General features: G+C 55.9%; 2 protein-coding genes across 2 annotated transcripts; both read left to right on the forward strand.

Annotated features, from left to right (window-relative positions):
- Nucleotides 1–1,772: 1,772 nt before the first annotated feature.
- VOLCADRAFT_106906 (uncharacterized protein) lies at nt 1,773–4,167 on the forward strand. Its single transcript, XM_002955576.1, has 5 exons — nt 1,773–2,167; nt 2,429–2,576; nt 2,907–3,098; nt 3,208–3,306; nt 3,530–4,167. Exons 1-5 carry the CDS (start codon nt 1,902–1,904, stop codon nt 3,623–3,625), a joined length of 801 nt encoding a protein of 266 aa, XP_002955622.1. The 5' UTR covers nt 1,773–1,901; the 3' UTR covers nt 3,626–4,167.
- Nucleotides 4,168–7,083: 2,916 nt separating this feature from the next.
- On the forward strand, nt 7,084–11,163 carry VOLCADRAFT_66089 (uncharacterized protein; the record flags this gene model as incomplete). Its single annotated transcript, XM_002955577.1, has 9 exons — nt 7,084–7,161; nt 7,475–7,534; nt 8,383–8,461; nt 8,861–8,967; nt 9,129–9,324; nt 9,955–10,023; nt 10,253–10,290; nt 10,416–10,571; nt 10,846–11,163. Coding segments are annotated over 9 exons (1,101 nt in total), but the record flags the coding sequence as incomplete, so codon positions are not given.
- Nucleotides 11,164–14,629: the final 3,466 nt, after the last annotated feature.

A 14,629-nucleotide genomic window follows, 5' to 3' on the forward strand; every position in this document is an offset into this window, starting at 1 on the left:
AGTCAGACTTTCGGAAGGCCGTTGGTGGCTGGATTAACGCTGAAACCCGGAGCAGTGACAAACATGATTTCGCAGGAATGTAGCACGTCGCATGTTTCGGCGCTCCCACTCTATGGGTATACCGGCACGTTTTAACCTCTGCTTAAAGGTGTCTGACACAAATTTCTGTTGTGTAGTAATAAGACGTCGGTTCTGCCAGTCATCATCAAATCGCTATGTTTCCATGACAGATCTAACATTGGTAGGGCTCGGCGGCTTGGCGGCAAGAAGGCTAAGCGGTGAGCATACTCAGGCGGCTTGGCGGCTTGGCAGCGCACGGGTTTGGAAACGGCTGCGCGGGTTGGACCCTCCGTGGGGGGTGTCTAGAAGGTAAGAGGGACGTTTGGTGTCGTGTAGCGGGTGGTTAGACAGGGTGTGTGTGTGTGTGTGTGTGTGTGTCGTGCACTGTGCCGTATGTGATCTGTGTGACTTTGAGCAATGAGGGGTCGTGATTAGCTGGCGGCTGGCAGGAAAACAAGCAGAAACAGAGGCAGATGAAAAGTGACAGCAGCAAAGAGCAGCAAAACCAAAGTACAGCAAAAGCTGAAAGTCGCAGCAGATTAGGTCAGCGCTGCCAGCCGCCAGCTACACGGTCTGCCTATTGTGGTGCATGTCCGTGTTTGTATGCACTTGCACACGCACTGTCCTTTGTAGTATGCCATTACGCAACAGCTCCGAATGCATCCAGAATGGGCCTGCTTCGCCCCCTCCTGCCGCCCACACGTACGTGATGCTGCAACATGGACGTGCTGGTCATGTACGGCAGCTGGGGTTCGGCGTTAGGGTTTTCTCAGTGACCCCCGTGACGTAGCCGAAAAGAGCTCATGCGTGTATTACTGCTTTTCAGTACGCCCCATGGGGGGCAGCTGTGGGTTCGATCCCCACGGTGACCGAACGGGCAAGTGCGGGTCATGTGGCCTGGTGTGTGGAGGGAGGGTTATCTTGCGGTTGACTAGGCCCCGCGACACTGGAAACACACGGCAGAGGCCCGCATGCCTTGTTCTGCTCATGGAGCTGGGTGTGTGATGTGTAGTACGACCACCACATCTTCACCCTAGCGTGGGTCAGGGCATCCTTCACCGCGATGGTGTGTGTGAGGTAAAGCGTACCGCCCAGAGTTGCCAATGCTTTCCGACTCGTTGGCAAGGTGTGGGTCCCAACCCCCATGACAGTTCGCCTGGGCAGTCCCCAGGATTGGCACGCGGGGCAGCACGTCGAAGGAGATCTTGGCCCCCGGGCGGGAGGCCTGTAGTGTCTCCTCCAAAATGCTCGCGGTCGTGGCAACGCGTTCCTCGGGCACCTCGAGGAGAAGCCTCCTGTCCTGGTGGAACATAATGGGTTCCGGCTGTGGTCATGCGCGGGCTGCCATTTCCTGCCGTTCGCGTATCATTTGTACGTCCCGTTCTTGTGCTTTGGAGAGAAATCCTTTGTTCTATTTGGAGTTTTTTTGTTTTGTCATACATGCAGTCACTGCAGCAACGCTGGGCTATACTTGCGGGGCTATACTTGCGCCAGGCGCAAGCACAGGCCCTGTGCTTCGCTGAAGCTGGGCTGTTTTAAAGAGCTGTGGTAGCTCAGGTATGTTAAAATTGCGTTTTGCCAGTCCATGCGTCTTTAGAGACGACAGAATGTGCACATGCTAATGCTCCGAAGTGCAACATAACGGTTGACAGACGTACGATGAGACTTACGAAGGTACACCTCAGCTGGTGAAGTCAGGCCAAAGACTCGAATGACCTTGTGCAACGTCCAGTAGTATAGGGGCACGTCGGGCTTTCGGACTCAGATATTACACAAGTATTGGATTCCGAGACTGCATTCCGAGCCTCTTGCGTCTGAAACCGTCAGCGTTCCCAAACATCATGGCAGCCAACACGATTCTCAAGGGCAAAGCGGCCCTTGTTACTGGATCGACGCAAGGAATTGGTCTGGCGATGCTCAAAGCGCTCGCGTCAGCTGGTTGTAACGTGACTATGCATGGGATACCAAATGACATGGAGAAGATTCAGAGATTGTGTAAACAGATTGCCAAGGATAACAGTGTAGAAGTTACATACTCCGACGCGAACCTGCTAAACCCCGGGCAAATTCGCGACATGGTGCGGGAAAGTCACTCAGCCTTCGGCAGGTGCGTTGCCGATGCGCAACTTCGCGTCACTCACGTCGTTACCATCTCTCTGCGCTGGGCTGCGGCATGCCCTCCAGCTTTCTTAAGCTGAACCCTGTCAGCTGACGCGACATCATGCTCGTCCAAGCGTGCACTTCCCTTACAGCACTTGCTTCTAATCCTTTTTTCTATCTTGTTGCTGCCATATGTTTTGATTGTCGCCTTAATGGGCTGCAAAATCCATTACAAAACAAGAATTTTCACCGTACTGTTGCACTGCAGACTCGACATTCTCGTGAACAACGCCGGCATCCAGCACGTTGCGCCCGTACATGAACTGCCCGACGACAAGTGGGATGCTATCATCGGCGTGTGCCTGTCTGCAACTTTCCACGCCACCAAGGCCGCGCTCCCGTACATGCTTGAGCAGGTACGGTGCCGCCACAAACATACACGTTGACATCAGCACACGCACTCGGACACTACAAGTCGGAGCACAGGTGACTTTTACTCTGCCCTTAAAATTTGCCTCAAGAGCATCCATTCGTTATTTTAGGAGCTTGTTACTCTTATCACAGCCTCCTTCGTCCTGACGTGTTCTGGGTCCCTGTCACGTTCTCTGTGGCCCCAGCCAGTACCACTGTGTCCACGTCGTAGTGAAACCCGCCCGACCGTCTCGTGCTCTTCCCTGCGTGTTTCCCCCCCTCCCCCTGGTCCCCACTTCCCAATGCATCTTCCGGCGGGCCCCTGGCGTCCTCAGGGCTGGGGCCGCATCATTAACACTGGCTCCATGCACGCGCTGGTGGCGTCGCCCTTCAAGTCCGCTTACAACGCAGCCAAGCATGGCGTGGCTGGCTTTACCAAGACGGTGGCGCTGGAGGTGGCCACAAAGAATGTGACAGTAAACGCCATATGCCCCGGTTACACCGACACGGACCTGGTGCGGAACCAGGTACGGCAACTGTACGAAGGTGCATCCTTGTACTGCTTGCACAAACGCCCCTTTCCTAACATTCGGGTTTCCTAAAACCCTAAAACCTTAAAACCCTTCGCCGACCCAGATCGCCGACACTGCTCGCATCCGCGGTATCCCAGTGGAGAGCGTCATTCGGGATGTGCTGCTCGCAGACCAACCCTCAAAAAAGTTTGTCAAACCCGAGGTTAGACGGGGGAAGGCGACATGGGGGTTTTACGGGTTTTACGGGTTTTAGGGTTCTAGGACGGGTTGCGGTTTTACGGTTTTAGAAAAGGACACTGGGAGGTGTCCATGTGGGTGGCACCTCCGCTCGTCCCTCGTGATCTAGCTGCTCCTCACTACACCCCGTTATACTCTATTCCCCTCCCCCACCCCCCCTTCCCCCGCCCCCTCCACCTCCCTCCCAGGACATTGGCGCCCTTGTGGTGCACCTGTGTGGGCCCCACTCGGACTCGTTCACGGGTGCTTGTCTGTCCATTGACGGCGGCTGGGTGGCCCGCTAAGGAAGCAGCAGAGCGCCTTCAAGGAGTATGGGACGGTAGTGGCAGGGGGTGGCTATCTGGGCTATGTGGCTGTCTTAGCTGGGGGGTGTTATGTAACTGGTGGTGTGAGGCTGAGGCTGTGTAGGACGGCGAGCGCCATGGTGAGGCGGTGATGGTGCTGTTGGTGCGGCGGCTGCGATGGCCGCAGTGGCTGACTGCTGTCATTACTGTTGCAGCTGCTGCTGCTGCTGCACTGCCATGTGAAGGTGTCTAGTGTCCCATGCTGTACGGGAGCTTATACGAGACGGTGTTGCTTGAATGTGGTAATGGGAGTCAGGAGAGGGGCCCGGAGGCGGCCCAACGTTGAGCGGCGAGGATGAGGTTCCCCGTGGGGCGTTTCGGGGGTGCACCGGTTCGTGTTTACTGGAGAGGCTTTGGCAGGAAGGCCTGCCTGGAGCGGAAGGGCATCGACCCGCGTGCAATGCAGCGGTGGCGCCGTAAACCTCCTTTTTCATACGAAGATGGCGATAAACGTTATCCATATGCAATAAAGGATTACCATGTGCTGGCTTTCGGGCGTAATGCAAGGTGTTAAACATGCTAAACTGGCTTGCATGAAATGTACAGCAGGAGCAGGTACCACAACGCGGGACAGGGGATAGAGCCAACTAGTTAGGAGAAAGAAAAACAAGAATTTTACAGGAGCTTCGGAACATCGTGCAGTCTCATGTTTTTTTAACTTGTTATACTATACGAAATATTGTAAACACCTTTAGGTCGTGTGCTGATTTGGTTGTGATGTGTCGGTTGGTACGGAGCGAATTCAGCTATGTCCGCATCTCTTATCTGCAATTTCAGAGCTACAGACGCCCGACACAGCCGCTGCGTAAAATGGGGCTTTACCAGTTAGTGGCGGCAGTAGCGACAGCAGCTGTGGCTGCTAAAGAAGCCGCTGAACGTTGCAATCCGGCGCCGCCGCGGCTGCTGCGCTACCACGGCCTCTGCCGTATCCGCAGGCGCTGTTGTAGCTGTTCCCGTGCTCGCTTCTGTTGTTGTTGTTCCCGCCGCTCATGGTGCTATTGCTGTTGCTGTTAGCCCCCTCACACATTGCCGCGCCTGATTCCTTTTCCCCCATGGCCGTTCCCGCACCACCCCCCGCATCGCCATTCCTAATCGCCGTTCTCATGCCCAATAATGTTAGGAGGTGGGAACGAAAGCGATAAATGCATGGATCAACGGATGGATGGATATTACAGGTGTCTCGCAAGCTTGCTTGAGGTTGTATGGTCCAAACGAACTTATCCGAAGCAATGCTCATGATGAACCGGATATATAATACAAAACATACACGCACCTGGGGTGTACCGATATACACAGTTTCACACACCGACGATACCGTACAGTGTCATGTTGCTTATATATGTTGAAAGCAACCAATAAACTAGGAAGTGTAAGCGAATGCATGTATGTGCGGTGGTGCGGTTCGTCGCACGATGGCGGACTAGTGCTTCGGCCGTCGCGCCGTCCACGACGGTGTGCAACTGGCCAGTTGGCTAGGAGGCTTCATGCATAGTTGAAACGGCCTTTGCAGACGCTGTGCATCGAGATCATCCATACGCCAGTGTGTGTGTATGGTTGTTACGCCAATGATAGTGATAGCAGTCTCCACACGAACTATAAACCGCAATGCAGACGAAGAAGTGTAATAATATAACCATGCTCGAACAAGTTCCAGTCAACGCGACACCAGCAGCTATAAATCCACGAAGTTTCACTCCATGCTTATGCGTGGATGAATAGTTGGTTAGGGCATTATTAATTATAACGTCGAAGGCTGTCATAAGCGCTCATACCTACAGCAGTGGTAAGCACCGGCGAGTGCGCTGAAGTAGACAGTGCCGCCAGCTTCATGATTAGAGACATCTTGGCTCAGGAAAACCACGGCATTGCCGATGATGATAGTTGATCAGGAGGCATACTGAGAGGTCGTAGTGGTAGTGGTTACGGCAGGTGGTGACGGTGCAACATCATCGTCGAAAGCGAAGGTAATGCAACTGTACCGGTCACGCTTTACCCAGACGTCCAGAGGATCCAGAACATAAGAATGCTTGCAATATTAGTCTGTTGGCTGTGCTTCAGATGCCGCGGGAGCAATGACGTGATGCAGTACACAGGCTTCGGAGCGTGGCTGATGCGACGCTCCTGGGGCGATGCAAAGTTAGAATCTAACACATCGTGTTATCTGGTGTCTTGAGTTGTCCTTATACAAGAGTGACTCACATGCTAAGCAGAGGAAAAGGACGGCATATTTCGTAGTAGCGTGTAGTAGTGTACTTGCTTGTATTAATGCATTTTGTAGTAGCAAGGTAAGAAATAAACTCAAAGCACGCTAGTTATACGGCTCTGAGGACACATGATGCTCCGAACCAAGTAAATGCCTGCATCTCCCGGGGGCCTTACGCCAACTAACCTGGCGCAAGCCAGCAGTAGCGAGGTATCGTTTCTTCACTAATGGTCAAGCCTTGCATCGCCCATGCATCTATTAACTATTAGCTTATTCTTGATATAGAAGTTGAATCGTGATCGCTTATCGTAGCATATAACCGGTCTTCCCGCTGTTGGCATACCAAGCATAGCTCTTTACAGCAGAACGCTATAGGTAGCTCCTCATACCTAAAAACCTCTTGCTTTGCGAGATCGTCCATTTCGGCCGTAACGTAAAGCCTAGACGTCAACGGCCTGGCTTTTTGGGCAAGGTCAACCCAGCGAAGGGGTGGCTTGAAGTCATCTTCTGTGTAAGGCTATATACATCAGCTCCATGGATTCCAGGAGCTACCTCATAAGTGCAGAGGCACGCAGCCAGGCTTTGCTGGCCCATGACGACTCCCAAAGCCACCTGCGTATCCCAATTATTGATGACAGCCACAATGGTGCAACTAAGTCAAAACGTAACTTCTGTCGCGCCATGTTGGCTTGGCCGCGACGAGTGGTGGTCGCTATCGGCCATGCCCTTGGCTTAGGTGAGCTTGCTGGGCATGCCGCTCCACGGCGCTGCAGCACGGTACACTCGCAAATGACCACGGAGGCTATACATTCACAGATAGGAATGAATAAAATGCATCTAATGAAAAGAGTTTATTAAGGTTAAGGGCGGATGGCCGCAGGGTTTAGTACATTGCAGTCGCATGCATAACGGCAACGCGTCACTTCAACTCTCCGGTGCTGTCTCAGCCCCGTTCTGCTCCTCAGGAGCGTAGGAATCCTGCAAGCACACACGCTCCGAAACCATACACATCCTGTCGTTTCCTTGCAGATAGAGCTCTTCCTAAGTCGGCACCGGATCTGTGAGCCCGTCTGCGAACCCGCACGAAAACACACTGCTTTTTGCTGCTTGTCACAGATGGTTTCTCTTCCGTTCTCGCGATTCATTTGGCGAATCCGCTTCGCTTGCCTCGTTTGCGCCTTCCTGCCATTCAGTTTTCAAATTGTTGTTCTTGATCATCGCGCTGGTGCTGTACGCGCTGCTGCTGATGCCGGGCTTCATCAGAGTGGGTGGGGTGACACGACAGAACACGACACGAAACGACACCTCGTGGGCCGTTGTATTCCACATCTCTTCCCCCCTTCTTGCGCAAGCGCACACCAGCAGAGAGGATTCCCGGTCGATTTCGATGGCCCTGCTTGTGGGGCCCTTTAGGAACCCCAGTACGGCAGCAGTACGGAATGCAGTACTGGCTACATTAGCCGTCGGTAGTTGACTTGACGGTTTGCTTGCGGCACATGTTTCGTCCCTCCTCTCTTTTCTCCTTTCCCCCTCCCCCCCCTCCGTACCACACAACACTCAACACCAGCAACAATTTCCGGCCGCAGATGATCGTGTACTACTTCTTCAGTCCCGACGTGGTTCGCGGCGTCATGTACGGATCTAAGGTATACACACGCGAACTCTCATTGCTTGTTGCCTGTTGTGGACATCTCGGTCTGTCCGTCCGTCCGTAATATGTGGCCTAAATAGGCTATATGCCCGGTACGGAGCACCTCAAACGTCAGCGGTGTCGCGCACCCGCTAACTAAAAGCAGCTGGTTTTACTTGGGCTCCTACTTGTCCTTGCACACACACGCACACGCACACGCACACACACACACTCTCTCTCTTTGGTAAAGTAATTCGGTAAAGTAATTCGTGTACCCCCATCAGCATTTCCCTCGGCGCGGCGCAGACCAATCAAACGCACACTGGGTTTTACACCAGGGACACAGCATTAGGGCGCTGCATTAGGAGAACAGGAAGGGCAGCTTGCCGAGAGCATCTTTCGATGCTGGTTGCGGTCTGGCTGCAGTCTCCTAGCATAGCGTTTGAGGCTGTGGGCCTTTCCTTTCTTTCTTCCTCCGTATACCCACACCGCTCTGTGCAAATACCCCTACACGGTATCCGGCGGTTCAGGCTCTGTGTGGAGCAGGAGAGGGGACAGTGGCCCCTCACCCCCCTCCCTTCACCCCCCTTCACCACCCCTCCCTTTCCCCCACGGGGGGAGGGAGTGTGCTTGTCGGTTGTCTTGTTCGTTGGGGCTGGGCCTCAGGCCCGGCGTTGTTTCAGCGTCAGGCTCGGCAAGATGTGGAATTAACACGCATACACACATACACGCATTCGTCCGTTGCGGTTTCCTCGGTCCGCGGGCCCTGACCTAAGAACCATGTCCTTGTCCTAGTCCCTCCTAGGCCCACATCGCTATCGCCCACGTCGCTGCTGCCCCCCCCCTTCCTGAGATACGTTCCAGCCCCGGCAGCGGCTGGATCTGTACTTCCCCCGGCATGCCCGTGATGACGTCACCTACCCGGTAGTTGTGTACGTCACAGGTGCGCCACGACCTCACTTCCGGACTTAGGCCGCAGTTGTCCTCTTTGGCTTTTGCATCATCATCATCATCATCATCATCATCATCATCATCATCATCATCATTATGATCATCATTGTCATCATCACCTTTATCGCAACAACCATCATCATCACTATCATCATGACTATAATCATCACCATCATCACCACCTTCATCATCATCACCTTCATCGTCATCACCTTCATCGTCATCACCTTCATATGATTCCTGCCCCCCTGGGTTCCTCGGACCCCGGGATTATCCCCAAGTGCTCCTAATAAGTCCCAATTGGGGGCATCGATCCCAGTACTCCGTATTCCGTACCTCCTACCCCTATCCCGTACGGCACCCGGCGATCGGTGCGCCGCTTTCCCCCCAGGTGGCGCCTGGACCATTGGTTACAAGGCCTGGGGAGCGCTCCTTGCCCGGCGGCTGAGCGAGCAGGGCGTGTTGGTGGCATGTCTGGATTACCGCAACTTCCCACAGGTAGGGGGGGAGGGAATGGGAGGGTGCCGAGGGGGGATGAAATGGAAAGGAGGGAAGGGTGGGTGCTGAGCAGGAAAAGCTATGGGCGGGTCAGGGTCTCTCCCTCCCATATTTCCAATCCCCGGAGCTCATTAAAGGGGAACGCGGGGCCGCGCTTGCAGGGTGACGCGCTGGACATGTTGGAGGATGTCAACACCGGCATCAGCTGGGTGCTATCCCGCATCCACCGATTCGGGGGGGACCCGGACAGCGTCACGTTGGTGGGCCAGTCGGCGGGCGGCCACCTGGCGGGGCTGGCGCTCATCAAGCAGGTGGGCAAGGGAGAAACAGGGGGGGGGGTAAACATGGGACCGGCTAGTTCGGGGCCCAGTAGAGGGCCTGGAGGGGCAGGAAGGGCCTGGAGGGGCAGGAAGGGCCTGGAGGGGCAGGAAGGGCCTGGAGGGGCAGGAAGGGCCTGGAGGGGCAGGAAGGGCCTGGAGGGACAGGAAGGGCCTGGAGGGGCAGGAAGGGCCTGGAGGGGCAGGAAGGGCCTGGAGGGGCAGGAAGGGCCTGGAGGGGCAGGAAGGGCCTGGAGGGGCAGGAAGGGCCTGGAGGGGCAGGAAGGGCCTGGAGGGACAGGAAGGGCCTGGAGGGGCAGGAAGGGCCTGGAGGGACAGGAAGGGCCTGGAGGGGCAGGGGTTTGCAGCGTATAGCCTCGTAGGTCTTCGAGGTGCCGGAGGGACAAGTAGTTGGAGCCCTCGGTGGGTCACGGGGCGAAGGCGGCCGAGGGGCCGCAAGGGGCCAGTGGGATGCCCAAAGCGCGCGGGTTCATCAGATCCTCCCATCCCAACAAATCCCCCTCCTCCCCACCTTGCCAACTTTTACGACTCTTTTGTACGATTCTGTGGCGGGCTGCTTGGGAGGAGCAGGCGGAGCAGGCAGCAGCGGCGGCGGTGGGGTCCCCCCGGGCTCGCGCCGTGCTGGGCGCCTCTCCCGCCTGGCACCCAGGTCGCCTGGCGGCCTTTGTGGGCGTCTCGGGTGCATTCGACCTAGTGGGCCTGGCCGCCCACCGGGGGGGTCACTTCCGGGGGCTGCTGGACCGCATCTTGGCGCTGGAGGAGGAGGAGGGGGAGGAGGAGGCGGGGGAGGGGGAGGAAGGACGGGAGCGGCAGCAGGAGGGAGGGGGAGGGAGGGAGCACCCCAAGGTGCAGAAGGAAGGGGGGGAGGAGGAGGGGGCCGCGGGGAATGACAAGGAGGAGGAGGCGGAGGGGCCCCAGGGCAGCCCGAGGGTGAGGGCGCCCGAGAGACATCCGCAGCAACTTCCGGCGGGGGATGTGGGGGTGGGTGGGGGAGGACATGGCGCTGGTGTGCTGCCGCAGTCGCAGGTGCAGCCGCACGTGCAGGGGGAGCCATCGCAGCCATCCCGACCACCCTCGCTGCCGCCATCCTCCTCGAGGCCGAAGCGGAAGAAGCGCCCCGCGTACGACACGTTGTCGCCGCTGCAGGCCGCCCGTCGGCTGCCTCCGGGCGCCGCGGGCATGTTGCCGTACGTACTGTTGATCCACGGTACGGCAGACAAGACGGTGCCGGCGGAGGGCAGTGCGCAGCTGTGCGAGGCGCTGCAGGTGAGGGTTGTTTGTATGTATATATGTGTGTGGCGGAGGGAAAGAGAGGGGGGTCCTGCCGTGGTTTCGGAGGGTCATGTTTTGCCCGGGGCAACACGATGTGACTCAAAGAGGCAGCTGACATCGGAGGCCCCGCGATCTATCAGGTTGGGTTGGGTTAGTTGCTTCCCACCCCTCCCATTCTCTCGGGCTTTACCTCATTCGCCCCTACCTCCCCTCCCCTCCTCTCTCCCCTCTTTCCCCTTTCCCCCCCCCCGTTTTCGCCCTCGTGCAGTCCTCTGGCGCCCCCAGCTGCCGCTGCCTGCTCATCCCCGGCAAGACCCACACAGCCTTCCTGTTGGAGGACCCCATGCGGGGGGGCAGGGACCTGCTCATGGACACAGTCCTGGGGGCGGTCAAGGGGAGCGGGGACTCGGCAGCGGGGGAGGGGGACCTGGAGGACGGCCGCGGCGGGGGAAGTGGCAGAGGGATCGGAGGGGGTGATGGAGACCGCGGCGGCGCTGGCACGACCGGGGTCGAGAGCGGCCGCATGTACAGCAGTCTATGCCCAGCGTTCCTCTGCAATTTGGCGGGCAGGGTGTGCCCGTTTTGATGATATAGATAACTGAGCAACAGCGAGGTGTAGTTCGGCTCGGCTTGTTGGGCCCTGACGTGGCGATTAGGTTGCGCAATCCTGTCAACAATGTCATCTGGTATTTTTGGATGGGCATTAAATTATATACAAAAATTATATTTTGGAAGCTTATTCAACGGCTGCAGCTCCACGACAATTGGATACGGTCGATATTGAGAGGTGATTACCTTCAGTTTTTTTCCCCTTTTTTGCCATATTAGCCTTTATTTACAAGAAGGTACCCGATGTGCGATGGTATCGGCGGCAAGTTCATACAGGTATAGATCACTGCGGGGGATTAACTCGAATGCGCCGTGACAGTGTTGTATTAGGATATTAGATAGCTTACAGGTGCAGCAGGAAGTACTGTGTACGGCAGGGTTTGTACGACTTACGCTGCCTGCCATTCCGTACACGGTCCCAGGCTGAAGGACGCGATCTTTGGCTGAAATTGCGCTGAAAAGGGGCCTAAATTACAATTGGCCCCCTCCCGCCCGGTTTGGAATCATCGCATCTCATTATCACGTACAACACCACACCACACCACAACGGGGGCAACGCGCAGTTGATATATCTCAATAGATATTGAGGTTTTGCACGCGTGCCGTGTGTGTATGTATGTATGTATGTCTTTCGACCTCCAAACAATGCCCTGTGGCGCAGTTTTTCAACTGGTGAAAGGAAGCATAATACCGTACGGGCAGCAGCATACCCGTGACTTGCGCAGCATTGGCTGCTAAGACGGCTTTGGGGAACAGGCCAGGATCTGGATCTGCGACCATTTGAGGTTCATTCGTGCCTTCGGTGTTGATTGAGATCGAGGGGGAAGTCGAGTTAGGGGGACGAGGGAGGTGAGCGGCATTGCGCTGTGGCTGCAGTGGCTGCAGCTCATGTTCCTCACACGAATTGCTGCTCAACGGTCATCTAGCTGACCGGCAAATGAGTCATGCAGAGGCCTTATTACTGCTCAAGCAGTGCAACGGCGCATCCGATTCCCCGGATGGAAGCGCTGTGAGGTCATCAACCGCGTTTGTAACAAGGTGGTATGGCAGCTGGGTGGTGCCACAGGCCCGATCACGATTATGTACATGATACCGAAAGCACAAAGCACGAGTCACATACATACAGCGCGCATACATACATACATACATACGTAAATGACAATAAGCTGCGCCTGCAAGGCATGCGGCGAAAACCAAACCAGTCTTCGCACCGTTGCTGTCCCAATCCGCGATCCCCCCCTCCCCTTCGCCCCTTCGGCTCCCCAGCAGCACCTGTCGCAACAAGCAACCAGAGCACGCCGTCTTGGTTTCAACACCTCTCTCTCTCTCTCTCTCTCTCTCTCTCTCTCTTTCCCCGTCCCCTCTCCCCCTCCCCACACATCGGATACCCTCTGTCGGTATTTTGGAACTCCCCTCCTCCTAGCCACCGCTCCAGTAACAGCACTTCCAACCTGGACCTCTTTCTATTACAACTACCGCGCTACCCCCCTTCACGTCCCCTCACGGCACGTCCCACCAGTAAACACCGTCCCCGTCCCACCAGTAAACACGGGCTGCTAGAAACAAAGTACGGGCTAGAAGACTCCAACCCCCGCCACCACCAGTCTCCACTACTTTCAAACTTTCGACAGACTTCATAGGCACACGATGGCTTTGATGGCTTAATAATATTATGAAAATATAACAGCAACACATATAGCACACACAGAGCGCTTTATCCGAATAGGTGGATAGGATACAGCTAGCTAGAAGGGGCCTATGCACAGGGGCTATTATTTACCGAGAGCTCATTGGGGTATTTAGCTCCATCCGAATCTGATACCCACGTGTGCGTGTGTGGATTAATTTGAACCGCGTGTGTATGTATGTATGATGTCTGGAACAGGGGTGTATATCTTCTCACCCCTGCGGCCGCTACCCTGCGAAACCCTGCCTTCCCCGGTATTTCGGGGCACCCTCATCTAGTCACCCTAGTCAACTTCTCAGTGGAGGATCGCTCAGGTTCCGCACGTGTGTATGTATGTGTGTATGTATGTATGTATGTGTGCCACACAGGCAGGGAGGCCTTCCTGAAGGGTAAGTCGTCCCGTCCAATCCGTCATCCAAGGTCAAGGAAACTCTACAAAGTCTACAAATCTGGCCTTCACTTGCACCCCCCCCCCCGGTGTGCCCCTTGTGTCCAGCTCCAGCTACCAGAATGGAAACCAACACACCATCACAAACCGCAGCGGGTACCTCGTACCTCCCCCACCCGCACACCCGCACACCGGACCAAATTAATAAACTGAACAAGCTAATAACAAACTGGGCTAACAGGCCACGAAGGGAAGAGCCACCTAGAGAAACGCAGGCGGACCGGGGCATGTATGTCCTAGAGGGTCTAGGTGGCAGGACTCTGCCAAACCGCCTTCTGCCATACGGCGTAATGAACTTTCAATAGATATGTATGTATAGTCCATGGCCCCGCGCAGGGGCTTTGACGGACACCATCGCATTCGTGCAGAAAACTTGTAACTTTTGCAACTTTGTTAGGAACATAATAACACGTCCGTCACGTTAATATGATGACATCCGAATCTCACGGCCCACGTGTTCCGGCCCCCGCCCCCAGAGTAATGAATCCGTCGCGCCGGGGGAAATATGAGTCCGTCGCGCGCGAGCCCCCAAAGGTTGGCAGCACTGGTGCGAGGTGTAGAGGTCTCAGCTCCATGGGAAATAATTCCATGATGATGATGGACACGCAAATGGGGAGGGGTGCAGCGCCTCTCTCTCCCCAAACCATCGCACACATCCCCCCGACACCCTCTCAAGAGTACTTTCAGCATTCAGCAGCAGCGTGTAAATAGCGAAGCTAGCAGAGCAGAGCAGCCACAGCGGCCCCCCCCCCCTTCTCTCTTTCTCTCCTGCGGGAGCACCACCACCAGCACCACCAGCACCACCACCCCCGGCCGCAGCACAGGCGTTGCGGCACACCTACATATACGAGTTATGCACGCGAGTACAAACATAGAACGCCCGGCCCTCCGCCCCCCCCCCGCGGCGGCACAACCACCCGGCGCGACTAGAACACATCTCCCCCATGCAGAGTGCACAGAGCGACATACATACATACATACATGCGCATGGGAATGAAAAAGGACACGCAAACACCCACACACACAGAGACAGATATACGCGCGCATGCACACACACGGAAACGCCAGTCCCGGAATGCTGGGAACAACCGCTGATGTGCTAATACCACAGGTTCACATCCATTTTTGCACTTCGCAATCCCTTATTAGGCTTGCAAGTAAATATTCTGGTTCTGCGATTTTAGCTCACACGAAACAGTCATCAGTTCCTCACACGCCCCATCCCGCCCAGGAGAAAAGTCAACATGTCCGTGACCTCCCCTTTCCCCCAACCCCACCCCACCTCGCGAGGTGCACGAGGACTCGCTC

The sequence above is a fragment of the Volvox carteri genome (assembly GCF_000143455.1).
Source record: "Volvox carteri f. nagariensis unplaced genomic scaffold VOLCAscaffold_53, whole genome shotgun sequence".
NCBI lineage: Eukaryota > Viridiplantae > Chlorophyta > Chlorophyceae > Chlamydomonadales > Volvocaceae > Volvox > Volvox carteri.

Excerpts from the sequence above, each read along its gene's own strand:
- VOLCADRAFT_106906 (XM_002955576.1), top strand. The coding sequence starts at position 1,902 with ATGGCAGCCAACACGATTCTCAAGGGCAAAGCGGCCCTTGTTACTGGA. Across the intron at positions 2,577-2,906 it reads TCCCGTACATGCTTGAGCAG|GGCTGGGGCCGCATCATTAA; the intron begins GTACGGTGCCGC and ends TGGCGTCCTCAG. Across the intron at positions 3,307-3,529 it reads AAAAGTTTGTCAAACCCGAG|GACATTGGCGCCCTTGTGGT; the intron begins GTTAGACGGGGG and ends CCTCCCTCCCAG.